This window comes from Thermobia domestica, chromosome 13 (genome assembly GCF_964235325.1).
Source record: "Thermobia domestica chromosome 13, izTheDome1.hap1.1, whole genome shotgun sequence".
Lineage (NCBI taxonomy): Eukaryota > Metazoa > Arthropoda > Insecta > Zygentoma > Lepismatidae > Thermobia > Thermobia domestica.
In genome coordinates, this window is record NC_137466.1 from 86,984,394 (window position 1) to 87,011,181 (window position 26,788).

A 26,788-nucleotide genomic window follows, 5' to 3' on the forward strand; every position below is an offset into this window, starting at 1 on the left:
AAAACGGTCTCCTACCATTATTCTCGAAATACGGTAAACTGTATATTTTTCATGGTAGGAGGCACTTATTTTCACGGTTATTGGTTACAGTGTACACATCCTTTGATCTTGTAACACAAATGTTTATTTAAACCATTTCAGTTCACCTTGTTCACAATTTAACTTTTTGGCTTACAAATGAACCTCTTTATTATGTTTTAAAAAATATTTCAAGTTAGTATTTAAAGTGAAGTGAACTGTCCTTGAAAGCTTTTGTTTTCTTTTTTTCTGTAATTTTCAACTGCTTGTTTTGCATTCCTCACCAACAGACCTGAAACAAAAGGTCACACATTAAGACATCAATAGTGTCATTAATCTCTACACACTAAATTATGTCAATATAGTTGTTATATTTAAAACTAAACAAGTAATTGCTATGAATAAGAAGACACAACACACATAGCATACATATGCCCAAAGTACGTTCAGTGCCGTAACGTGCCCCCTTATGACTGTGTCTATATTTTATTTACTGCATACAGCAGCATTTTTTTCGAGAGATTAATTAGTTTTTCGAAACAATCATACAATATAATTTCGGAAATTTTAAATGATCTGTTCGTTATTAATAAAATACTTTCCTATCCTCCATATTTTTCAACTTTATAAATACTTAATTGAATCTTTTATTTTGAGTAAGCTGTAGATATTGTGAAATCGTCCTATAATTATATGTTCGAACCCAATCTAGACTCCATATTTGCAAAATAATAATAATAATAATAATAATAATAAATAAAATAAAATAAAATAAAAATTAAAAATAAATAAATAAATAAAATTATGCGGGAAGAGTTTATCGGGTATCAAATACTTTACGATGATATTTTAATCCTATCTTTGGTTCTCCATGACAGAGGTTAGATTAAATAGTGTGACACTTGTCGATGAACAGTGACAGTGCAAACAACGTACAATATTTTCTCAGTCTGCTCGCCAGATACAAACGTCGGCTAGACATTGTGTTGTAAAAGTAGTCACAGTGTCGGAGTTAATGCAATTACAAATAAAGGTTTCATTAAGGCTTGGATTTCTACGACATGTCATATATTTATTCTGTTATATTTTATAAGTATAATTAAACAAATTTCTGACTCTTGTGAATACAAAAATGTCGTTTTCAATCGTCATATACATGCATATTTAAACCACACTTTAGATTGAGATCATATTTAGCCTAGTGATATAAAAGCTTATTTTTGATCATATTTTAGATGAGTTTCATTTCTGCTTTATCTTTAGAAATGAGGCGAGGCGGTCATTCAACGTATCCGTTCAAAAGTTATCGTGGGGAGTGACGGCCTGATGTACTAACAGTACAGCACTATAAGCCTCCCTGCGTGATCCTAATAAATAAATAAATGCTCCTAATCCTTATAGGGAAAATGTGCAGGTAATTGACAGCTGGAGTATAGCGATTGTCAGTCGGTTCATTTATTACTAGTAAAATTCAAGTTATGTGCATTTATTTCACACAAATGTGAATGACTAGCTTCAGTAATGTTTGGTTTTTGATTTAACACGAGGTAATAGGATTTACACACGTGTTCAAATTATTAGACTCAACATTCAATTTCTGAATATTTTACTGTTCTTACAATATTACGTGAGAAAATACATTCGAACTTAGTGCAAATTACTGCTTTCTAACTCTGTTCTAATGTCTAGTGGGTGTGGCATATGCTTTTCAATATCAATAAAACAGATGCGTAAGTAAACTCAAATATAATTACTATACAGTGTGTATATCCAAATTGAAAACAAAAAATGAAACCGAAATTTACAAAAAAAAAAAAAAAAAAAAAAAGCTCTCTCACACAAAGATTAATATTCAGAAGGAAGACAGAGAATCGCGAAGTATATCGCGAACAATTGATGTTGCCTGATCTGAACTTATAAACAGCGCGTGCATTTGTTTTCTCGGAATTCTACCGTTTCCTCCCACTTTCTCATCTCACCATTACTATCATGTACATTGAGTCCTTTGGCCTACCCGGCATAACCTTGGAGGTAAACTCAAAGATTTCATTTGTCATTTCACTTTTGACTACATTTATGTAGATTATTTGGCAAAGAAGTACAACCTTGGAGTTGTCAAAGCTCTTATTTGTGTACGTTGGGAAAATGGTAAGGTGAACAGCATACAAGTCAGCATTAACCTATTTACAAAACTGTTACTATGATACTGACATCTGCTTTTTTTTTAAAAAAAATGCTCATCTACATCTGTCGCATAAATACAGATGACTCAAAACTCAAAATATGTCCAACTAACGTCAATTACATGTTCTATACCCCGCGTCACCTAATTGGCGTATGGCATCAGCCAATAAGCGTGCAATGTGCTGTTACAATCCTTCAGTGAGGAATCTAATCATTCATTCATAATCATTTTGTTCATATTTATGGACAATTATGAATGATTATATTCCTCACTGAAGGTTTGGGAACAGTGCACTGCGAGCTTATTTGCTGATACCATACACCAATTCGGGTGAAGTGGAGTATAGCTTAGTAAATTTCAAATTTCATTCTACAGGAGTATTTAAAGTTAGTATTGATTATATTAATGTGTGTTCCATATTCGCAAGAACATTTATTTTTACAGATTTATGCTCATTACCAGCACTTACGGCCTTAAGCCCATCATGTATTATGACGTTTCTCTGCGAGCACAAAAAATCCTCTTCTTTTTATATATATTAATATTTTTTATATTAAATATCATATGGTAAGCTACGCGAGTAATATACTGTGATATTAACTTGTTGAGACAGTAACATAAAAAAAATGTTGATCCAAGGGACCACAATCTTCCCTAAATGTCAATCTATCCAAAACATTGAAACTAATAACAAAAACTTGAAAACTACTAAAATCCTATCTCCTAAAATCATTTATGTTCTGAGACTTTGATTTCGTTTAATAGTTGCTGCTATTGCTGAGCAACATGTTTTTACAAATATTTAAATACAGAACTGTGTAGTTGAAATAGAAAACAATTGGAAGGGGTGAGAAATATTGCTTACCACGGATGATTACGGAGGTCAGCGTTGAAGAGAAAGATCGTTTGCTTCGCATTCCCAGCCAGCTGAACTCCTTAGCAACTTCGTCAGTTATTAATCGCTTTATAACTCTCTTCACTGTGTCAGCAACGTTGTTACCACCAATTTTAGACAAGTGACAAACCTGAAATCCAGACAGTTTATGTTACATGATGATAAACCGAACGTATATTTAAAAAAATACACAAATTGCTTAAGGGTACAGGATGTAAATATATGATGCTCTGTAAAATGGAGTCGTAGTGCGGAAGACGTATCGTATATATATATATATATATATATATATATATATATATATATATATATATATATATATATATATATATACAGGGTGTTAATTAATGAACTATACCGACAAACTGTAAGAGGTGATTCCTCACATAAAAATAAGAGAAAACGTTCATACGAACCTATGGCGAAATTGCACAGTTTCTGAGCTAGGGCTGTCCAAAATGACGAAAAAGTTAAATTTCAACAGGCCCTATTTCGAATTCCAGAAGATGTGGATGGTGGTCCTTATCAGCATAAAGGAAGACACGCATACACAATCCAAAATTGCATGTTTCTTCGATTTTCAATGGGTGTACAGGGTATTCCGTATACGGTGTAATTCTCAGATGTGCTCTCAATACAATTTTCAGGTATACCCTGATTTCAAGGAGGGTCCAAAGTAGGCAGGAGGTAAGCCTTGACAACAATGGACATCCAATGCTTCGTAGGGAAGTCGGAAGTGTTAGGAACCGGCAGCTTCATGTTTTTTCGTGTTCAGAATAATGTGTGATGCGATGTATTTCGTCACGGTATATTTCACGTTTTCTTCACTTTTAAGAGTGAAAGAAAACATCGCCACATGCGTTTTCCCGAGTACGAGAAACCGTGCTGCTGCTGATCCTTAACACTTCTGACATCGCGCCAAAGGATTCCGTGTTGTACACTGTTATGAAAACTTATCGTTTGCATACTCTGGACCAATCATTAAAGTCAGAGCATATCTCAAAATTTCACCCTGCAGGGAATACTCTGTATATCCATTGAACATTAATGAAATGTGCATTTTTGGACTGCATTAGCTTGACTTCCTTTACGCTCATAAGGATCACCATCCACAGCTTCTCGAATCCGAAATAGGGTGTCTCGAAATTTGGCTTTTTCACGATTTTGGACAGTCCTAGCTATGAAACTATGAACTTTTCCCCACAGGTCCATATGAACTTCTCTTATTTTGATATGGGGAACCGCCTGTTACAGTTTGTCGGTATAGTTCATTAACACCCTCTATATAAGTGTGAATTTGGTTCTACTGCATCTAAGTATGGACACCATAAATATGCTTCCAAGTAATATTTCTTCTTTTGGTACAGAATATTGTGGAAGTATTGTTGCAATGGATACAATGAAACAATTCTCAATTTTCTATTTTTTTTTTTATTTTAAAGAAATTTGCAAACGAATTTTGCGAAAAAGTATTCACTTCTCGAAGTTGATTTGTAAAAGAAAAATCCACACTTAAGAGATTAAGAAATATGAACTTAACAGAAAGAGGTATGAATTTGTAATAGGAAAGAAGTAAACTATACGTGGAACTGGTAATGAATGAATAGTAGAATCAATAAAGTAAAATAGGGAGGTGCTAACCAAAAGGGGTACATGTTCCCAAAAATGTCAAATAACATACAGCTCCAAAAAAAAAAAAAAAAAAAAAAAAACTTGTCTCTGTATTTAATAGCTAAAAAATTGTAGTATTCATTAAAATGTCTATCATTGACTTTCACGCGCACTGCCGAAAACTGTTTCACATATTTATACAGTTATTTTACACTTCTCCCCCTGACATGAAGTACTGCGTACACAATCTCAACTTTCAATAGAATGAGATTTCAAGCAGTCCCTGGAATATTATTAATAGGGATGGCCAGATCCGGATATTTTTGGATCCGGATCCACTTGGGTCCGGATATCCGGTATCCGGATATTCGGACACTGGATCCTGATCCAAGATTTCGTATCTTGGATCCGGATCCGAAAAACCGGATCTTGGATCCGGATCCGAAAATCCGGATCCGAAAAACCGGATCTTGGATCCGGATCCGAAATTTCGGATCTTGGATCCGGATTCGAAACTCCGTGTCAGAAAATTCGGGTGTTCCGAATCAACAAAATTTTCGAAATTATTGACAAAGTGATTTTCATTCCTATGCTTAAAATAAGATTTTAAGACACTTTTGGTATCTGATCGTGTGACAGCCTTGCGTTCCCTTCATTCTGTTGATATTTGGTTTTCATGCCTTAATATGTCACAATTACTCCAAATTTGATTGAGTAAAACTGTCGAGTTAGGTGAGAGCAATCTCATTGTCAGATTAGATTCTAGTGGAAATACTTGACCGAAAAGGTAGTAAATCTTTTTTAAAGCTGTCGTCCTGGTGGAAATTTGTCCTTTGTTTTCTGTAACACTAGTCAAATGCTGGGATGAAACCTTAGTCTCAAGCCCAAGCTTCTTCATTAGATTCTGGCTGCTTACTTTTCTAATTCTTTCTGAGTTATTGTGGTCACTGAATGAGGCCATTTCCTAGTCGTGATGGGCTAGGCCATTGCTAATAGAACAGCCCATAAAATATAGATCAAATCAAATTAAGGAGCAACTTCCTTTTCTTGCTCTTGATGAGCATTTTTTTCTTTCTTTAAAAATACGTTTCTCTGTGACCGTACCACTCCAGTTAGAATTAAGAATTGTAGTAGAGATGAAGTTCTAAATGGCAATTAATGTATCAAAATCAATGTATTAATGTACTGTATGTGTATACAAAATACCATATGGAGCCTCGAGCAGTAACACGTATCTTTGTAATTAGTAATCCACTACTATTAACTCTGCATAGGTTGTATAAGGAGCTATATCATTCATGTAAACACATAGGCGGATGCAGGGGGAGGGCGAAAAGTCGTTTGCCCCTACCCAGCGCCACCATTAACAGTGTACTTTAGTAGTAATTTGTGGCAATTTCAGATCATCTAAGTAATTTTTTACTGCTAGCATCCCCAACCGCCCCCTACGAATCCATCCGCCCCCTCCAAGAGTCCGTTCTGGATTCGCCCCTGCGCAAACATAATTTTATACAACTCATTCAAAAGTACATTTTGGTAGCTTTTTAAAATTTTTATCTTAAAGGATTGTCATTTCTCGTGGCTACTTATGCAATTTTGTCCACAGGCATACATGCAATTTCCAGTCATTACGCAAATACATTTATATACTTAATAGACCTCGGCTAGTTGGGGGCTTCGCCACTAGACCCCCGTTACTAGGGCCTCGCACCACAAAAGCCTCTAATCATAATCAATTTAAAAAGAAATGTCTGGGGATTTGCCCTTAGACCCTCTGATATCTCATTTGATCGGCCTATGACCTCGTACCTCGTAAACCTACAACCATACCGAATCTCAGTTCAAATATCAAATTGTATGTAATAACATTCCGGTATCCCGAGACATACCGAATTTCAGTGCGAGTACATGGGGGCTTTCCCCCCAGCCCACACATTTGCTCGGTCTACGGCCTCGCACATCATACGCCTACAAACATAACGAATTTTTAAGGGGCCGCGGTGGCTCAGTGGTAGAGCGTTCACCTCCGGTGCTTGGGGTCCCTGTTTCGATCTCAGCTTGCACCGTGTGGACTTTGTGGTGGACAAACACCGTGCTCGTGGGTTTTCTCGGGGTTTTCCCGTTTCCTCCTACTTTCTTCATTTCATTTATTTCTCATAATCACCGTCTCCTTTAGCCTAACCGGCATAAACGTGGGATGTAAAACACAAGCATTTCATTTCACAAGATAACGAATTTTTGTTCAAATAACAAGTTTCATTTCTCTAATTCCAGGATTCCGAGATATAAAAGTCTTTTCTCCCCGCCCCTTTACTTCCCCTCTAAGACATACATCAAAAAAACGCTTAAGTACATACCTAATTATTTCAAATGTAAAGTCCAAATACCAAATTCTATGCTCCTAACCTTCAGAGGTTCCCAGATATCGACATGTTATTATAATAATTACAATCCCCACCCTCTTTCCTTTCCATCTCTTTTCTTTTCCTTTTTACTAAAACGTCAAAAAACACTGAAACACATGTCAAATTATTTTCAATGAGAAGTGCAAATATCAAATTTCAAGTCTCTAACCTTAAAGGATATAACATATTAATACAATAATTGTAATCCCCACTTAATTTTTTTCTCGCCCCTTTTCTTCCCTTCTGGGCCACACACACACACACACACAAAAAAAAAAAAAAAAAACGTTGAAATACGTATCTAATTATTTTAAGTGAGAAGTCCAAATACCAAATTCCATGTTTCTAACCCTTTAAGTTTCCGAGATATATTATTATACTAATTGCAATAATTGCAATTACCACCCGTTCTTTTACTTTCTACATCTTCCTTGCCCCTTCTAATTTAAATATCAAAAAGCACTTAAACAAGTATCAAATTATTTTCAATGAGAAACCCAAATACCAAATTTGAAGTATCTAACGTCAAGAATCATCAATATTTTCCACCCCATTTCCCCCCTTCCTCGTCGAATTTCCCAAAGTCCTTCCTTAGTGGTATCCTACGTCACAAACCCTATAAGCTGTCCAAATTTCAAGTTTGTAGCTTAAGCGATTTGGTCTGTACGGTGATCTGTCACTCACTCACTCAGTCACTCAGGACTTTGCCCTTTTTATATAGAGATATTTAAGATTTTATGGGAAAGCCATGGATTTTGTCCGCCAGTGTCTTAGAAATGTAATAGCTTTGCTATAAACTTTAAGCAATCAACTGACTGATCTGCGTCTATATGTATTATGTAAAATACCGCTTATCATATTTATTTTGCTCGTAATAAAAAAAAAAAAGAAATGATGACGAAAATTCAAAGACATCCATGATTTTAGCGTAATGCTGCAGGAGTTCAGATCATTGAATTAATCATAAGAGCCGATTGTATAAGATAGACTACATTAAATTCCAATGTGGCACAAAGAAAATATGCAGCATTACTATGCAGTTTTTCAACGTTATAACTCATTCTGAAAATATTATCATAGGTCTCTCAAACAATCGAATTTTAATCCTAACTCGATTACTATATAACAAAAGGCAGATCTATACAACTACTGACTTCAGATGAAAGTGGCATACTTGTAGTACGTTTAAAGATATACTAAAGACTAAATGATGGGGTGTGCGGAACAATGGTCTAACCCGAAAAATGTGAAAATCAGATTTTGATGTAATCTTTTGTCATTTAAATTGAATTGTCTTCCCACTGAGTTAGATAAAATTCACCTAGTCAATTTTATACATATGGATATTTTAGTTCTGGGTCTCAATCTAAGGGTCTCAATATTCAAAACAGGAGTATGAATCTGAACTTCGAAATTTCGGGTGTGGATCCAGGAACCGGATATCCGGATCCGGATCCAATATTCAAAACTTCGAATCCGGATCCAAGATACAAAACTTCGGATCCGGGTCCAAGATCCGAAATTCCGGATCCGGATCCAAGATCCGAAATTCCGGATCCGGATCCAAGATCCGAAATTCCGGATCCGGATCCAAGATCCGAAACTTCGGATCCGGATCCAAGATCCGAAATTTCGGATCCGGATCCAGGAACCGGATATCCGGATCCAAGATCCGAAATTTCGGATCCGGATCCGAGATCCGGATCTTGTAGGATCCGGATATCCGAGATCCGGATCTTGTAGGATCCGGATATCCGAGATCCGGATCCGTCTGGCCATCCCTAATTATTAAGAGAAAGATGAAATGTTGCTCACCTCTATCACTGGTTTTCCTCACAGTTGTCATGCCGTGGTGATGTTACATATAGTCCAAATAAGATTTTATGCTATGAGCTAGGTTCGTTTGTTTAAACCAGGCGCTTTTTAAAGTTGCTTACTCAAATTAATAATAATATGAATGGTTCAAAGGCAGAGAGAATTCAAATGACTTGACAGTTTTGGGTTTTACATCTTACGGTCTTTTATGCCCAGTAAGTTCAAGGAGCCTGGACCTACTTAGGTCGTTTAAGAGTACCCCCACCGGCAAATAAAGCCGGGACCACGAGCGCTGAACGCAAATGTGCTCTCCACTACACCAATCAAATGATTCGAATTCTGGTTATAGCCAGACTTGTCAAAAAACAGGTTTTTAAAAATTCAAACCATTTTTATTTTGTAAATATTTACTTTAAGTTAAAGTGAAGTAACCGTGGCTCCTACATATTTTTAATGACGAAAGGCAATTTGAGAAGAACTCGGTCTCCATTGCGAGAAATGACAGTAACCCGGTTCATCTCGAGGCTAAAGGCCAACTATCTTTTTCTTCAAATCCATTACTTTCAGTTCGGAAGTGTGTCAAGTTGCGATACTGCACGATCAAGGGTTGGGAAATTCTTCATTTTAGTTTTAGGATCAGGCAGACTGGGGAAAGGGTCTAGTAGTCCGGATTGGGCCCAGGCCCCTTGCTGCATATGACCGCTTTAACCTTAACTATTAAAAAATAACTGGTTTAAACCAAAAATAAGTATGGTTTTTCCTAATCCTATTCATAAGCAAGGAAATATTATTCATTTCAAGAGACAAGCTTCAAAACCCGAACATAAGAATTAAGTAAATGCATAAAATTCAAAAACTTGATACTGTACCATTTCTTTCTGCAGTTTTGCGTTTCCCAATTGGTCTTCTAGTTGATCGAACTCTTCCATGCTTTGTGCAGGAAGTTTCCTTAAAATAATCTTCACTGTTTCATCCTGGCATTGATTCTCGGTCATTTCCACTTCATTATCATAATTAACTCGATTTCTTAGTAGAATGTCAAGAGTGTCCCTATTGCTATTTACCGTTGCCTTTATAATTGCCAATTGGCGCAATACTTCCTTCTTGAACTCTGAAAAGTACGAGTAAAGCAAAAATGGACATAAGAAAAAGTGGCCAAGTATCGTAACATAACTTGAAGAAACACATGTATAAAACTAAACACAAATAAAGCAACTGCTAAGTGTCTTAACAGAAAGTCGTGTAGTTTCTTTAGACGTCCACTAAACGTCGTGTGCTGGGTGGGTTAGATTAGGCTCAGTTTAATTCAGTTACAGTTCTGGCTGTAGAACAAGAATATCATGGTCACAGTTGTTTGATTTAAATCGCAATTTAAATTGCATGTTTTTTTTTTTAAAAAAATGATTTCATCAAGCATATGTCGCTTAAACAACAAATCAGGGAGCGAAATCCTAGGGAAGGGGGAATTTCCCCACTAAATAGTTTTTGAAGAAAATTTCCCCACTAAAAGCGTGCTAGGAGGTGGAGAATAAAGTTAAGTAATGTCAGAAGATTGCAAAATAATTACAGTAATTAATATGTAATTAACGTGCATTTCTTATCTAATTAATAGTTGAACTAACGGTCAGCGGTATAAATCCCTAATATTGCATAGTTTAATACTTATGGATGCCCAAATGCGTGAACTTTCTATATCGGAACATTGCAGTGCAAAAGCGCGAAGAGCATCTTTTATTTTCCTTTCTTTCTTTCTTTTTTCAGTTCTACAGTCTCCCCTCCCCCATCCTCGACATCGATTTTATGATTCCGCACCATGCAACTAATAGGAACTAATGTTTTATCTTTTATTCTGTCATCATTTAACAAAGACACCGAAACCCAGTACTTTATCATATAAGAAAAGAAGCATTATTTACATTTTATTCTGTTTTCTAAAAATATCAGGTAAAAGTGATTTAAATTTTAAAAAAGTCGATTTAACTGAAAACATCAACACAAATTACTTAAAAGATCGTGATTTGTCATTTCTGATCACGGTTGAAACACAAACTTTGAAGTGCTTTATCTACATTAATGAGATTTTGATGTTGGTCTCTTTCATATTAAGTTTTTTATACATTAATCTTTCTTTCTGAATTAACAAATCTGTAAATTCTCCTACAAGTGGCAGCCATATTCTGAATCTACATTTACAAAGTACTTGTACAGTAACCCACATACATCTGAACCCTTGATCTTTATAATTCCATTAGTGGGGCCCAGGTACTTATGTGGGTATGAATGCTAAATTATACACTGATTCCACTGTTTCTTTCACTCATATTTTTCTTAACTCGACTAACTTTGTTTCTCATTAAAAAAAAAAAAAAAAAAGCGGAAAAAATTAGCAGTACAGTCACTCTGCTATTAATATAAAATTAGGAATTTACGATGTATGCTACAGAAAAAGAGGAAATAATGCATACTTGCTTTATTAATCTTCGAAAAATGAAATGAAATCTTTGAGTTTTACGTCCCACGGTTATGCCGGTTAGGCTAAAGGAAACGATGATTATGAGAAATGGTGGAATGAAGAAAGTAGGAGGAAACGGGAGAACCCCGAGAAAACCCACGCACATGGTCTTTGTCCACCACAAAATTCACTTGGCGGGAACAGAGTTTGAACCAGGGACCCCATGCAACAGAGGTGAACGCTCTACCACTGAGCCACCGCGGCACTTTTTATAATCTTGGGACTCCCTATTAAATATTTAATAGCGCAAACATTTAAACGTTAATTAAAATTTGCAAAACCTACCTAACAAACCATCATGAACATTAATACATGTATATAGATGTCCCATTATACAACACTAAAATTGAGCTCCCTCGTGGCTAAGCGGTTAGCGTACGCGCCTTTGGCGTGGGAGACCCGGGTTCGATTCCCGGCGGGAGCTCATGTGATTCGGATTCCACGTTAATCAGTAGGTCCACGTCTCATATAGCCTCGCTGCTGAACGGGACGTTAAACTCAAAATCAACTCAACACTAAAATTTAAAAAAAAAATCAGCTATTGGCGACATTTAAATTTAAGAAGAGATTTCAAATCTCAGAAAAGAACAGCATCCAGCTTGCATATTCTTTGTGTCCTACTACTTAACCGATACCTATATATTCCCTCGTATTTAAATAACATGCATACATGTAAATATTACAGTAAGCATATATCGATACGAACCTACGTCACTACAATCTGAAGTTGCCTTCTTTGAAGATTCTGGTGTTGTTTGACTACTACAACTCTCAACTACAGTTGCTGTTGAAGCCGGAGTCTCTTTTTGCAACACGACTTGTGGTGGAACTGGAATATCCGCTATGTCTTCTATTCCCGGATTACAATCCGACTCCGAACTGTCTGAATAAAATGAGGTGCATCTTTCTTTTCGTTTCCGTGTTTTTCGTTGATCCACCTCTTACTCTGTATTTAGGTCTGATGTTTCCTCAGCTCTCTTTAGGTTTCGTCGAGCTTTACCACAACTATCTGTTTAAAATAAATCCTTAAATTAATATTACTTTTTGCAGCTACCATGTGAAGAAATATTAATAAGTAGAAGTAAATAACTGAGCTTTATTTCACAGTGTAAAACTACAGGTAGACCCCTAAACTATGCAGAGTCAGAAGTAGTATATATACAACTTTATGTTCCAATAAGGTCAGAGATGGAACCTGTTTTTCGTGCTCTGAGTTTACATGAAAAATTAGTATCTCGCTATTCCGTGCCATTATTAGAAATCAAACTAAACTTCTAATCATTACCATTATTAGAAGAATAGATCACTTTCCTCTGATAAGCATCTACTCAAACCGGAAGTTTCATAAATCATCCGTTTAGGGTTTTCAACATTAATCGCCATAAATAAAAAACAGTAATACAGGCCAAGAAGCGGTTTTCGAAATCCGATTCAGTGACTCAAGGAAAAGAAACACACTGATTCATATATTTTTACTAAAACCATAAAGCCATACTCTCTTAACTTCTAATTTTAGTAGTGGTATCCATACAGTATCAAAATCCTTTTATTTCCACTGAAACAGGAAGATGTAGAAACTAGTATTTATTGTGGTTTCAGTTTCGAAACCTCATAATTGTAACTGACAAAGAGTAAATGTTTTTCATATGAATTCAGAGCCCGAAGTATAGATTCAATCCCTCTATAGTGCTGAACGTCGTGTGTGTACTATTTTAGGTTTAATATTGAATCCGCATAGTTTGAAAGTCTTCCCTAGTTTCGCATCTTGAAACGAAACTTACTTGTTAATACCATTAGATCCCCATAAGATTAGCACGTGAACATATTATATAGACTAGTGAGAGGTTGGGTAAGCTTAATTCCTTGAACATAAAAGTAAACAGAAATTCCTGTACCCCCCTCCCATTTATCTAATAAAGACAGAAAACACCCTGTGGGGCTCTAACCCGCCTTCACTCGCTAACGCTCGCTCGGCAATACTATGTGAATTAAACATTAAATTTTGATACAGAAAGGAACCAACCTGCTACTAACTTATATGGGGGGACCTGCGTTCTAGAACCTTACCCAGGAATTCCTTACATTTCAAAAAGAAAGTAGAAAATCTCTCTTGATGTACTAATTATCGTACACAACAATTAGAAAATTACTTTACCGCAATGACTTCTCTCAACAGCCCCCTATCCTCAATATGTATTAAAATCACGTTTTACATGACTTTGCAGAAATCAAACAACGTTGAATGTACTGTATCTAAAAGTAATGTAACCAAAGCTTAAAAATGCCATTCTACCTCAATTATATCTGAGTTTATGTATATTCCCAACGTATCCATCACTGAGCCATCACGGTCCCTATTTCAGAAAAACAGAAAGTGCTTTTGGGATACGCATAACATTGTGGAAGGAATGAGCGAGCTGTCTGCTATTTCCGAATATTATAACTGATTTAATGCTTTGAATATGAGGATACATTGAACAAATAAAGTATAAGGGCATATAGCACTTACCATACGATGCGAGGATCCGCATAGTGTAGCTACCCCATTCTTCACTTGGCGGTGTTTGGTGTTGAACGGCTCGCACAATCCTTTCAATGTTTTTCCATTTGGGCCACGCACATTTGTCGTGTGTTATCCATATCGTCGGTACGACTTCCACTTCATTGGTTTCAATAAATAAAACTACACTAAAGACGGATGTCATTTTATAATTACAATTTTGTGCCACAATTTGTAATATGACACACAACACAAAGCAACACAGGAATATTAATGCACTACACTGAATGCTGCAGTCACTTTATAATACAAATTTTGTGCCAGAATATTAACTATTTTAATATGGCACAAAACACAAAACTTCACAACGCACTTGCAGTTTAAGATTAAACTTTTTATATAAATCACGTTTTAGAAACCCCGTCAGCTCAAAAAGTAATGTAAATACTGCCAGTATAATTATATCACTAACTGATTGTTGAAATTAACCTTCGGCATTTTATGAGTGCTTCTGCGGAAATGTTTTAATTACAATTCTTCCAGTAGTATAATTCCCGGATTGAGTATAGCCCGCTCCCCCAGTGATTTTTAACGAATCATAGTGATTCTAACGATTCATACTAGTTCATAATGAATCGGAATCGCATGTTATAAAGATTTAAGATGTAAATCTTGCGGTAAGGAATCTTTAGTAAAAGTAGTAGTAGTAGTAGTAGCGGTAGTAGTAGTAGTAGTAGCAGCAGCAGTAGTAGTAGTAGTAGTTAGTAGCAATAGTAGTAGTAGTAGTGGTAGTTAGTAGCAATAGTAGTAGTAGTAGTAGTAGGAACGGGTTAGAAGCCCCGCAGGGGTTGGTTGGGTTCTGTTCTCGATATAAATAGTAGTAGTAGTAGTAGTAGTAGTAGTAGTAGTAGTAGCAGTAGTATTGGTAGCAGTAGCAGCAGTAGTAGTAGTAGTGACTCTTCCAGTTCCGGTGACAAAGAACTGGGGGGAGCGGGCTATACACAAGCCTAATTCCCAACTGTAGAAGCACTACACAATGAAAAGTACAAAAAACTCGCACCACACTCTTATTCGGCATAAGTATTTCACCTTACACATCATCATAACACTTGCACAAACAACTTGCAACTGTCATCGCATCACTGCTGCCAGCTCAAAATCAACACTGCCAATACTCTAACGTAAATAAATTACTAAATGATTATTGAAATTAGTTCGAATATTAAAGCAAAAGAAACGAAAAGATGAGGAAAAGATACCGTCAAGATATTCTAATTGACGTTCAGGATTAAAATTGGTTATCAAATCTTTTGCTTCACTTACCTTGCTGTGACTCAGTGATAGCCATACAAATATCGGCTCGAGGGCCAGATCCGGCCCCCAAACGAATATATTCCGCTCTTATGTCGGCAATGCCTGCGGCTAGAATGTAGCACCGATTTTGAATATTGACACGGAAATTTTCAACTCTTAAAAATAATATAAAGCAAAGGTTTAAACTAGATGTGAATTTATAATATAAATGTAAAAATAGAGCCAAGTTTTCGTTATCACTTCGATCTTCAAGAAAAAGATTAGAAATCTAAAACGATGCTAATACTGAAATCTGGAAATTAGAGAATGAAATTGACAAATTTAATGCTACTGAAGGCAAGTTGTTAAAGACCCAAAATTAATATTTCGATTTTCGAATTTCAATAGAACTTCGCATCCTTTCAGATCTCTTTTTCTCTTGGGGCCGCGGTGGTTTAGTGGTAGAGCGTTGACCTCTGGTGCTTGGGGTCCCGGGTTCGATCCCAGTCCCCGCCAAGTGAACTTTGTGGTGGACAAACACCGTGTGCGTGGGTTTTCTCGGGGTTCTCCCGTTTTCTCCCACTTTCTTCATTCCACAATTTCATTCATTACTCATCATCACCGTCTCCTTTAGCCTAATCGGAATAACCGTGGGACGTAAAACTCAAAGATTTCATTTCATTTTTTTTCTCTATTTTTTTTTATTTTTTCCCTTTTGTTTGCCCCTATGAATTTTAAATATACGAGAGCTTCATTTTTCACATTCGCATTTTTGGAAGGCGTGGCTGTGAAGATTCGCGAAGCCTGGAGATCTACGCAAATGATAGAAACATTTTGCGTAATATGGTGTATCCATAAAAGTCCATATAAGTCCATGGCCATCTGTGGACAATTTTTAGACGTCCATTGGACAACGTGAGCTGTGTGGGTTCATCTCTGATGTATCGGAAGATTTCGGTACGATTTGTGGAGGCGTCTTCCGAGCATACTTATTGTTTATTTATTTATTTATACAGCTTTATCGGTATTACCGGCATCTAAGGCCTTAAAGCCTTCACACACTAAAGGAAGCAGCCTAGGACCTGTAACTTATATAGGTACCATCCCGGTATTTGCCTCGTGTCAATGAGTAAAAGCCAAGGAAAATCTCACTCATGATAACTGGTCTGAGAAACATGTTACATTTTTCGACTGAGTGACACCCTCACCGGATGAAGACACACTTGAGAAAACACCAAACAACAGAAGTTCATCGACAATATTGGCAAACTTAAGTCGTGATGAATACAAGCTAAGCCCACTGTTCCCAAATGGGGATAATTAATTCCTTTATCATTTTTTTGTGGATTATTTGTTATGGATTTATTTTGTCTTTTACTATAAGGACCTGGTCCATCTGCTACCACTGGAATCCTCAAAAGAATCAATACGTTTACAAAGAATTACGAAATTATGAAACAAAAAATAACTTGAACTTAAATGGGTAGGCAAATCCAGAGGGGAGTTAAAGGTGGCGGAAAAGGCACTTCCCTTTCCTTTTCTCTCGCTTCTAGAATAAAAGGCACCAATGCTGCAAAAGTCCAGGTCTCTTTACTAAAGTAACATCTCTAAATAGTAGTGTTACAACTCTTTTACCAGCACAGTAAAGTTTTTGTCAAAATCCTGACCAAAATTATTTTTCATGTATTTTAATGTGGAAACCATTGCTGTTTACTTTTGACTTACTTCATATTCGTAAATACGTTGAATAAAATGTATATTCACAAATACATGTATTATTTAAAAATAAGTACATAATACATGTTTACTATTATAGGATGAAACAACCACTTGAAGTGACTTCTCATTGTAACTTCTAAACTGATTGACAGAAAAAGCTGAAATTTTATAACAGGCAAATATCAAAAAGCAAAAGTAGTTTGACATACACCGCAATCCTACCAGACTAGCAGTGTTGCCACCCCAAGATAAAATCATATTTTCAAATGGCACTATCTTAGATTATTATATATTTCAAATATACATGTCAAGCGAAAGGTAATATCACACTATTATGATTCAGCGTTGCTATAGTACCATAAACATACATATTTTGGAGAACTCTACAATAGTAATTGCGCACCTGAGATGGACGGGGCAGTGCTTATTTGAAGTAACTTAGTTTTGGATACTATGACCATGATATCTCTTACTGATGTACAGTGTACGACGATTTGTGTACGTCCAGTGAAAATCCGAATTGGTCCGATCATTGACAAATATGTAAATATGTCCATGACGGAGGCACTATTAATATTCTCTAACTGATGTACAGTGTACAACCATTTGTGTAGTCCAGTGGACGTTCAAATTGGTTCAATTATTGACGAATGCGTAAGTAGGTCCATGATGGACGTACTATTGATATCCTCTTACGGATGTCCAATGTACGACCACTTGTGTACGTCCTGTAGACGTTCGAATTGGTCCGTTATTGACTAATGCGTAAGTAGGTCCATGACGGACGTACTATTGATATCCTCTTACGGATGTCAAATGTACGACCACTTGTGTACGTCCTGTGGAAGTTCAAATTGGTTAAGTTATTAACGAATGCGTACTAGGTCCATGACGGACGTACTATTGATATCCTCTTACGGATGTCCAATGTACAACCATTTGTGTACGTCCTGTGGACGTTCGAATTGGTCCGTTATTGACTAATGCGTAAGTAGGTCCATGACGGACGTACTATTGATATCCTCTTACGGATGTCCAATGTACGACCACTTTGGTACGTCCTGTGGAAGTTCAAATTGGTTCAATTATTAACGAATGCGTACGTAGGTCCATGACGGACGTACTATTGATATCCTCTTACGGATGTCCAATGTACAACCATTTGTGTACGTCCTGTGGACGTTCGAATTGGTCCGTTATTGACTAATGCGTAAGTAGGTCCATGACGGACGTACTATTGATATCCTCTTACGGATGTCCAATGTACGACCACTTGTGTATGTCCTGTGGAAGTTCAAATTGGTTAAATTATTAACGAATGCGTACGTAGGTCCATGACGGACGTACTATTGATATCCTCTTACGGATGTCCAATGTACAACCACTTGTGTACGTCCTGTGGACGTTCGAATTGGTCCGTTTATTGGCAAATGTGTAAATAAGTCCAAAGTGCATGTACTATGGACATGTCTTTATGGACATCCATTAAACGTCCAAGAGTGGAGGTTCAGGAAACGTCCAGACCAGTACATTAACTTACTAACTCCAAAGGAGATCCATGAGGGTTCTCCATTCTAGGTCCACTCTTGGACGTACATTTGATGTCCATAAAGACACGTCCATAGTACGTCCAATTTTGTACGTTAACAACCCACGTCCACATACGTTCAAAAGTGGACGTGTTATGGACATACTAAAATAAAGGTGTTTATCCTAAAATGTCCAAAAATATCCACAGACGTCCATGGACTTATGTGGACTTCTATGGATCATCCATATTGCGTCCACTGTTGGACCTATTTCGGCATTGGTATGTAAACGGACCAATGTGGACAAACTATGTACATCCTTTTCTGGACGTCCATTCTACGTCTAATGTAGACGTCCATTGCTCTTCCTCATTTGTCCTATTACATAACAACGCCAACATAGGTCCATGGCGACCCTAATATGGATGATCCATAAAAGTCCACACACATCCATGGGCGTCTGTGGACGTATGTGGACATAATATGGATGATCCATAAAGGTCCACATAAGTCCATGGACATCTATGGACAATTTTTGGACATGTATGGATATTTTTGGACGTCCGCTGGACGACGTGTGCTGTGTGGGAAGCCACTGCACAACACTGCAGGACGCCACGAGCCAGGTCGGGTGAGTCCATTCTGCCCAGAAGGGGGAAGGAACGAAATCGACCAAACGTAGGCTGAACAACCTCTGCAATCCTCGATGAGAAATGTCTAAAATTTCCCAGTTTCACATGCGAAGATCTAAGCCATTTGTCCAAGAAAGAGTCACTGTTGATTGAGGAAAACGTAGGTTCGTGGCATAGATGCATGTCACGTGGGAAAAAGAAAATGTAAGATCACCACACCGTAGCAAGATGAGTTAACGATTCCAGAACGTTTGTAAGAGCAACGCATCTGTGTTTTAATTTTCCACAATGTTTACTGGTAAGTAATTTATACGAGTGGCACCAAAATGATTGTGAACTCGCTATTTTTTGGCGAATATTATGATGTACAGTATTATAAATTATTTTGCAAATTACAACAATAACAAAGTTCATTGTTACAACAGTTGCTGTATAAATATATTTTCAAATAATCCTCGTATAAATGATAGGAATTACTTCAGGAATTGCAACAACAGTTTGAACAACAAAACACGATAAATATCCATCTAGAGCATACTTAGAAACTCAGAAATGTTATTGACATTTATTCTAAATACATGAAAACCTAAAGTTTGAGGTTTGGGAGATTAGATTAGGAATTACAATTCTGGGCTGTCGGCATCTAAAGCCATTTAGTTCGTCACGTATATGAAAGATGACGTCTCTCGGCAAGCACACTATCTAATGAAAAGGAAGGAAGAAAGGATTGGGGAAGGAAGGAAACGGTCTGGAACCATTATCTTATGTACTACCCCGGCATTTGCCTGGTGTGAATGAGCGAAAAACCTCAGATGGCTAGCCTGAAAAAGCGGGTACATTTATTCGACCGAGCGTCCCCACTGGGAATCGAACCCGGGAACCAAATTTGAGGTTTGCATGTAGATGGTTATTCGCTTACATGAAATAATTAGTTATTAGGTTAGGTCAGGCACGCACCCAGAAATTTTTGTTGGAAGGGATCCAAAATTCAATACTATGTTTATATAGTATCGAACAGGTGTTATACTACAGCTGAAGAAAAATGATTAGTAATTTTTAAGTGCTCGTACCTGTTCTCACAAAAGAAATTGCACAGATGATGAGTAAGGTCAAATCTATAGTCTACTTGTCATTTCTCTGCTAAACAAGTATAGTTTTATTAAGAAAGTGCACGTCGAGTTACGAAGTTTTGGGGGAGGTCCGAACCCGGCGGACCCCCGCGTGGGTGCACCCCTGGGCTGGGTTGATTTATTTGCATGTGGATAGTCTAGAGTAATCTGCTTTTGCTTTGTTAGTTAATTACGCTCTGTTTGTAGGGATGCGCTCGAGTCGAGTCGAGTCGAGATTTAAGCCTGTCTCGACTCGTCTCGAGAAAATACGCACACATCAGCCAGAATATTATGACTACCTACCTTATTGTCAGTGTGTCCAACTTTGGCACGGATAACAATGGCGACGCGTCTTGGCACGGACGCAATGATCCTTGAAAGGTCATTGAAGAGATTTGATTGGTACACATAGGCAAGGGCGCCGATTTTTCTGTAAATTTGGAGGGCATTCAGATGCAGAAGGCATATGTATGAGGATTTTAAGACAAATTGTATTCAAATTATGCCAAATATTGTATATTCATAAATACAATGCGGGGGCCCACATGAGGGCCCTTTAGGGGTGCCCGGGCAACCTCGGCCCTCCAGGATCGGCGCCCTTGCACACAGGTCACCTAATTCCCGTAAATTCCGGGGTGGGGGGCGATGCGCACTGAAGTCATGTTCAATCACATCCCATTTGTGTTCGATTAGGTTCAGATCAGGCGAGTTGGGCGGCCAGCACATCACTTGGAACTTGCCCCTGTGTTCCTCGAACCACTCCATCATAATCCTGGCCTTGTGATATGGTGCGTTATCTTTTCTAAAAATGCCACTACCGTTGGGAAACATGGTCGTCATGAAGGGGTGTACGTAGTCTGCAAGCAGTGTGTGATACGCCTTGGCCGTCATGGTGCCTTGCTCGAACTCCACTAGACACATGGATGCTCACGTGAATGTTTTGCGGAGCGTAATTAAGCCGCCGCCAGCTTGTCTCCGTCCCGCAGTACAGGTGTCAAAGAACTGTTCTCTTGGAACACGACGGATTCGCACCCTCCCATCGTCATGATGAAGAAGGTATCGGGATTCATCAGACAATGCAACGCTCTGCCACTGTGCCAAGGTTTAATGACGATGGTCATGTGTTCATTTCAGTCGTAGTTGCCGATGTCGTGGTGTTAACATTCGCACATAGATGGGACATGGGCTTCGGAGGCCCATCGTTAGGGGTGTTAGGTGCACTGTGTGTTCAGACGCACTTGTACTTTGCCCAGTAATGAAGTATGATGTTAGTTCTGCCACAGTTCGCTGCCTGTCTTGTTTTACCAGTCTGCCCAGCCTATGACGTCCGACATCTGTAATGAGGTGGGGGCGCCCAACCCCTCGACGTTTGGACGTCGTTTTCCCTTGGTTTCGCGACTTGTTGAAGACACTCACCACAGCACTCCTGGAACACCCGACAAGTCCTGCAGTTTCTGAAATTCTCCTGCCGAGTCTGCGGGCCATTACAACCTGCCCTCGGTCAAACTCAGATCGCGCGCCTTCCCCATTCGGATACTACATGCACCGTACGTGTGACTGACTAGCAGGCATTCGTCGGCAGATGACACAGATATCGCCTGGACGGAAACTATATCGATAGTAGGTTGGTAGTCATAATGTTCTGACTGATCAGTACATACTAAATAAATTTAAAATGTAGGAAATCTTCAACATTCTGATTAACTTGCAGGAAATTTCACAATGAAAAGAAGCAACTGACTTGGACAAGACAACGGTTAGTTGATGGGGCAATCTTTTTTTCTGATCTTTCATTTTGACCCGCCGCCATTTTGCACAGGGTTGTCGTAGAGACTCGAGACTTGCTCGATTTTCCTTCATTTTACAACAGATTTCAAACGATGTGCTACTTAACCCTCCTTGCCATTTGAAACTTTTGAGTTGGATCCCGTCTGGGACCCTGCAGAGAACCCTGGGGCAAACTTTTTTACCCCAAAAAAGTGTGGCCTTGAAAATGATAGGATACATGTTCACGGAGTTTTCCATTTACCCAACCGTTTCCGAACAAATGACTCGGTTCAAATTCTTCTAGCAGGTAATTCCCTAGCTATGTTTTTTTAAATATCTAGAAATTGGCCATGTTTTTGGCCAATATCACGGGAACGGTAAGCCATAGAGATATGATATGGTGGTAATCAATCCCTAATAGGATGTTAAACATTTTTGTCCCGATATTAATTGGTGGCCACTGGCCAATTGGCCATTGGCCAAACCACTGACCAGTTGGACAGTCGTCACCGGTTACTATTTGGTACCAAAATGTTTACCATCCTTTTAGATATTGATAAACACCAATATGATCTCTCTATGACTTACGGTTCCCGAGATATGGCTCATTAAATTTCTGTAAATCGGTCATTTTTTGGACAATATCTTGCGAACGGTTAGAGTGACGCGAAAAATTTAATCATTTTGTCTGATAGTTTTTGATGCTCTATCGAATGCAGTGTACAAAATTGAAAAAAATCGCAAATAACAGACAGACGGACAGATAGACACACGAACTTTTTAAGTTTGTTGAATATGTTGTAACTCACGATATCCCGCCCGGTGACACGTATAACTTCGGGATTCGTCTAGTTATAACATATCAAATCCGAACACAATTGTCTCGTTCGGATCTCAGTGGAGCCATCCCTTGTCAGTAAGCAACTGTCTTCTTCAAATAACAAGTTGTTATATCTCGAATTGTTTTCTTGGAAGATATTTCTTGTAAATACGATAATTTATTGTAATACACGGTAATTCTAGTCTAAGATACACGATATCGAAAATATGGCATTATAGACTAACATAATAATATGCAAATGTTACACTGGAAAATAAAATCTTTGGAAAATCGCAAAGAGCAAACTGACATTCATGTTACAGTCATTCCTCTTTATTTGATTTTAATTATTACTTCCTTATCAACGAACTTAAAAATTCGTTACTGAATTCTCTATGTCTGTGTGTCTGTCTGTCTGTTATTTGCGATTTTTCAATTTTGAACCGTGTATTTGATAGAGCTTCAAAAACTATCAGAAAAAGTAATTAAATTTTTCGCGTCACTCTTACCGTTCCCAAGATATTGGCCAAAAAATGGCAGACTTCCAGAGATTTAAGGAGCCATATCTCGGGAACCATAAGTCATAGAGAGATCACATTGATGTTGTTCATTACCTAAGAGGATGGTGAACATTTTGGTACCAAATAGTAACCGATTAACACTGGCCAATTGGCCACTGGTTTGGCCAATGGCCAGTTGTATAGTGGCCACCAATTAATATCGGTACTAAAATGCATACCATCCTCTTAGGTATTGACTAACACCAGTATCATCTCTCTACGACTTACCGTTCCCGTGATATTGGCCAAAAATGGCCAATTTCTAGATATTTAAGGAGCCATAGCTCGGGAACCATAAGCTGTAGAGAGATGATATTGACGTTGATCAATACTTAAGAGGATGGTAAATATTTTGGTATCAAATAGTAACCGGTGGCCACTGGTTTGGCCAATGGCCAGTGGCCACTAATTAATATCGGCACCAAATTGTTTACCTTCCTCTTAGGTATTGATTAACACCAATATCATCTCTCTATGATTTACCGTTCCCGTGATGTTGGCCAAAAAATGGCCAATTTCTAGATATTTAACGAGCCATAGCTTGGGAGCCGTAAGTTGTAGATAGATCATATTGGTGTTGATCAATACCTAAGAGGGTGGTGAACATTTTAATACCAAGTAATAAGCAGTGTCCACTGATTAACTGTCTACTGGCCAACTGGCCACCGTTCCCCAGATATTGACCAAAAAGTTCAAATTTCTAGATATTTAAGGAGCCATATCTCGAGAACTGTAAGTCATAGAGAGATAATATTTTACTAATTTTTGCAAGCGAGAAGGTGTTGCGCATGAAATGATTTACTTTTACACCTATAGTTTATTCAAGAAACCTTCAGTACCTCATGTAAACAGATACACGTGGTAATTGTTTCACATTATTGGTTAAAGAGCGTTGGAACATCCATGCGGCAGAAGAAAATAGTACATTGTCAAATAAGCTGTTTTTCAATGTTTATGTTGCTTGTAAGGCTCATTTCCAGGAATGCAATTTCCTTACAGTTATATAACAGAAATAACACGGTGTCTAAGAACTAAATTGAATTAATGCAATAAAAGAGAATACGCATGCGCAGAAAGTGGCTTTGGCCCACCTTACGCGCGAATCACGGTTTAAAGTATGGCTGCGTGCGAGGAATATGTAAAACACCGACAGGGTACAAGCACGTGTTTCTAGAAAGAAGCGCTCACCGATAGCCAATCATCCGATGACTGGCGAAGTAATACCATTCTGTAATGTTTACATCAGGATCAGAAGGTTCGTTGAATGAACTTTAGGAACAATGACAGTTATCCTTCCCGCTCCATCTCTCCATTCTTTTTAAGTTCGTTCTGGCAATGCTCATGGAGCATTCTCAACTGGTTAAATTCTGTGAAACTGTTAGAATTAATTATAAGCTGTGTAGAAACGCTTTCAAAATGCATTAAAATTATAAATGACAAGTAAATATAAGGGGTGCCTTGCTGAGCGTACCTTGTAGAGGCCCCCTCAAGTATGCTCCCCCACACCGCGGGGTCTGCGCGCCCTTTATCGCCGTCACTAGCTAATATGAATATGAAACAGATGTCAGGCAAGGACAACTAGCGGTGTTTCCCATATGATCAGACTATGACTTATTTATGGCACGAGCCATAGTAGAAGGCAGCATAGTTGAAGAAACTACACCCTCCCAGTAACCTAAATTGCACGAAAATTTCCAAAGCAGGTTCACTGACCTGAGTACCGCATCTTGCCCACTTTGTCCAAGAGTGGGATTGTTTGTTTCTAACTTTTCTACCGAAAAGCATTTGTCTGGAATGGTGTTTCGGAGACAATAAAATAAAGAAAATATACTATTCAGAGAGAGAGCAGGGAGCAGGGAGTGTACCAATTATTCTTTCCTCTAAACCAGCGTTTCCCAACCTTTTTCAACTTGCAGCACACTACGAGTGTAACATGGATTCTCGCGGCACACTTATAGATATTATTATTTGTAAATATAAAACATACTGGTATTTTTTTCTTTGATTACTGATCTCCTTCGCACTGAGAAGAAAGCTCGATCACTGGGTTTTCCTCGTGGTAAATCACTATGCTTATTTTACATTCTAATTTAAAAGAAGAAAACAACTGCAATGAAATGTTGGACTCAAGTTATTAAAAATACGCTTCCTTTTTCGAAAACTGTATCCAACCTTTTACTAAGAATGAAGATCATTAAATAACGAACGAACAAATAAATCTATTTTACTTTTAAAACACAAATGTAAATAATTTATCGAAAGGATTGAATGATATTTTAAATTTTCAAGATACGAAATAGTCTGTAACGATAAAGGAGCAATAATGGTCATTACAATAACAAATACTTTTTTCAACATTAGAAATGTACAGAAAAGTAACACGGCATAAAACTTAAAATTGTAGATTCATAGTAGAGGTTCATAGTAATGTGCAATACAAATATGCATTTTCCCCTACGTTTTGCAATTTGATTGCTATAGAATTAATAATTTTGTTTTGATATCCTCGCGGCACACCAGTGGCCCATTCACGACACACCAGTGTCGCGGTATTTTCACTGATAGCTTCTCATTTTAGATTTTAGGTATATTTACAACAAAGAGGGGGGGGGGGGTAGCGTGCACCTTTGCACCCCCTAAATCTGGCCCTGTCCAGAAGTTATGTAGCCCTATTGCGTTCATGGAAATAAAAACACAGTAGTTATAACTATGCTAAATTACTATAGACTGCCAATTGCTCATTCAGAGAATTTATGATGTTCACTTTATTGCAATGTTCTTATACAAACTAGATAGAGGCTACGGATAATAGTTTTATAGAAACTAGATAATCAAATATTATTATTATTATTATTATTATTATTATTATTATTATTATTATTATTATTATTATTATTATTATTATATTTGAAGTAGAATCAAATATCACGACATTAATTATTAGTTTTAATAAACGGAATTGAGCTGAAAATTAAATCTTGATCTCGAAAGATTAACTATTAAATTTAATAAATGCTGGAATTAGTTTCAAGACTGTTCCTGAGTGAATAATTTCTTCATAATAATATTAAAAGTTATAGAAAAATTTTCGAGACATTCGAGTCGACTCGACTCGTGTCTCGACTCGAAAATTCGAGTCGAGAAATACGTTTGTCTCGACTCGTCTCGAATTTTACAAAGTGTGTCTCGACTCGAATTCGAGTCGAGATTCGAGACATGTCTCGACTCGTGCGCATCCCTATCTGTTTGTCTAAGCTATATCCGATTCCTTTATATTTCTGTATGCTTATTAATATGGTATTTCCCTTTTTCAGGTTTATCTTTAAGATACTGAGCTGGCCATATAATTATCATAGTCAGAGATTGGTACTGTCAGTATTATCCAATATTCTGAATACTTCACGTGAAATATATACTT

The 26,788-nt window shown here is 37.5% G+C and overlaps 2 protein-coding genes across 2 annotated transcripts in view; one reads left to right on the forward strand and one right to left on the reverse strand.

Annotated features, from left to right (window-relative positions):
- Positions 1-26,788, forward strand: part of LOC145669227 (uncharacterized) — a 93,192-nt gene that overhangs the window by 31,988 nt on the left and 34,416 nt on the right. The gene's annotated exons all lie outside the window — the stretch shown is intronic.
- On the reverse strand, positions 177-15,061 carry LOC145668299 (uncharacterized). Its single transcript, XM_081736025.1, has 4 exons — positions 13,951-15,061; positions 9,799-10,040; positions 3,069-3,228; positions 177-310 (listed from the first exon to the last, which is right to left on the reverse strand). The coding sequence occupies exons 1-4, from the start codon at positions 14,144-14,146 to the stop codon at positions 222-224; spliced, it is 687 nt and encodes a 228-aa protein (XP_081592151.1). The 5' UTR covers positions 14,147-15,061; the 3' UTR covers positions 177-221.

What these genes read in the sequence shown, in the direction of transcription:
- LOC145668299 (XM_081736025.1), bottom strand. Translation starts at nt 14,146, where the DNA reads ATGACATCCGTCTTTAGTGTAGTTTTATTTATTGAAACCAATGAAGTG. An exon ending in CAAAACTGCAGAAAGAAATG is followed by an intron (nt 3,229 to 9,798) that starts GTACAGTATCAA and finishes TCTGGATTTCAG; the next exon opens with GTTTGTCACTTGTCTAAAAT. An exon ending in GACCTCCGTAATCATCCGTG is followed by an intron (nt 311 to 3,068) that starts GTAAGCAATATT and finishes CTTTTGTTTCAG; the next exon opens with GTCTGTTGGTGAGGAATGCA.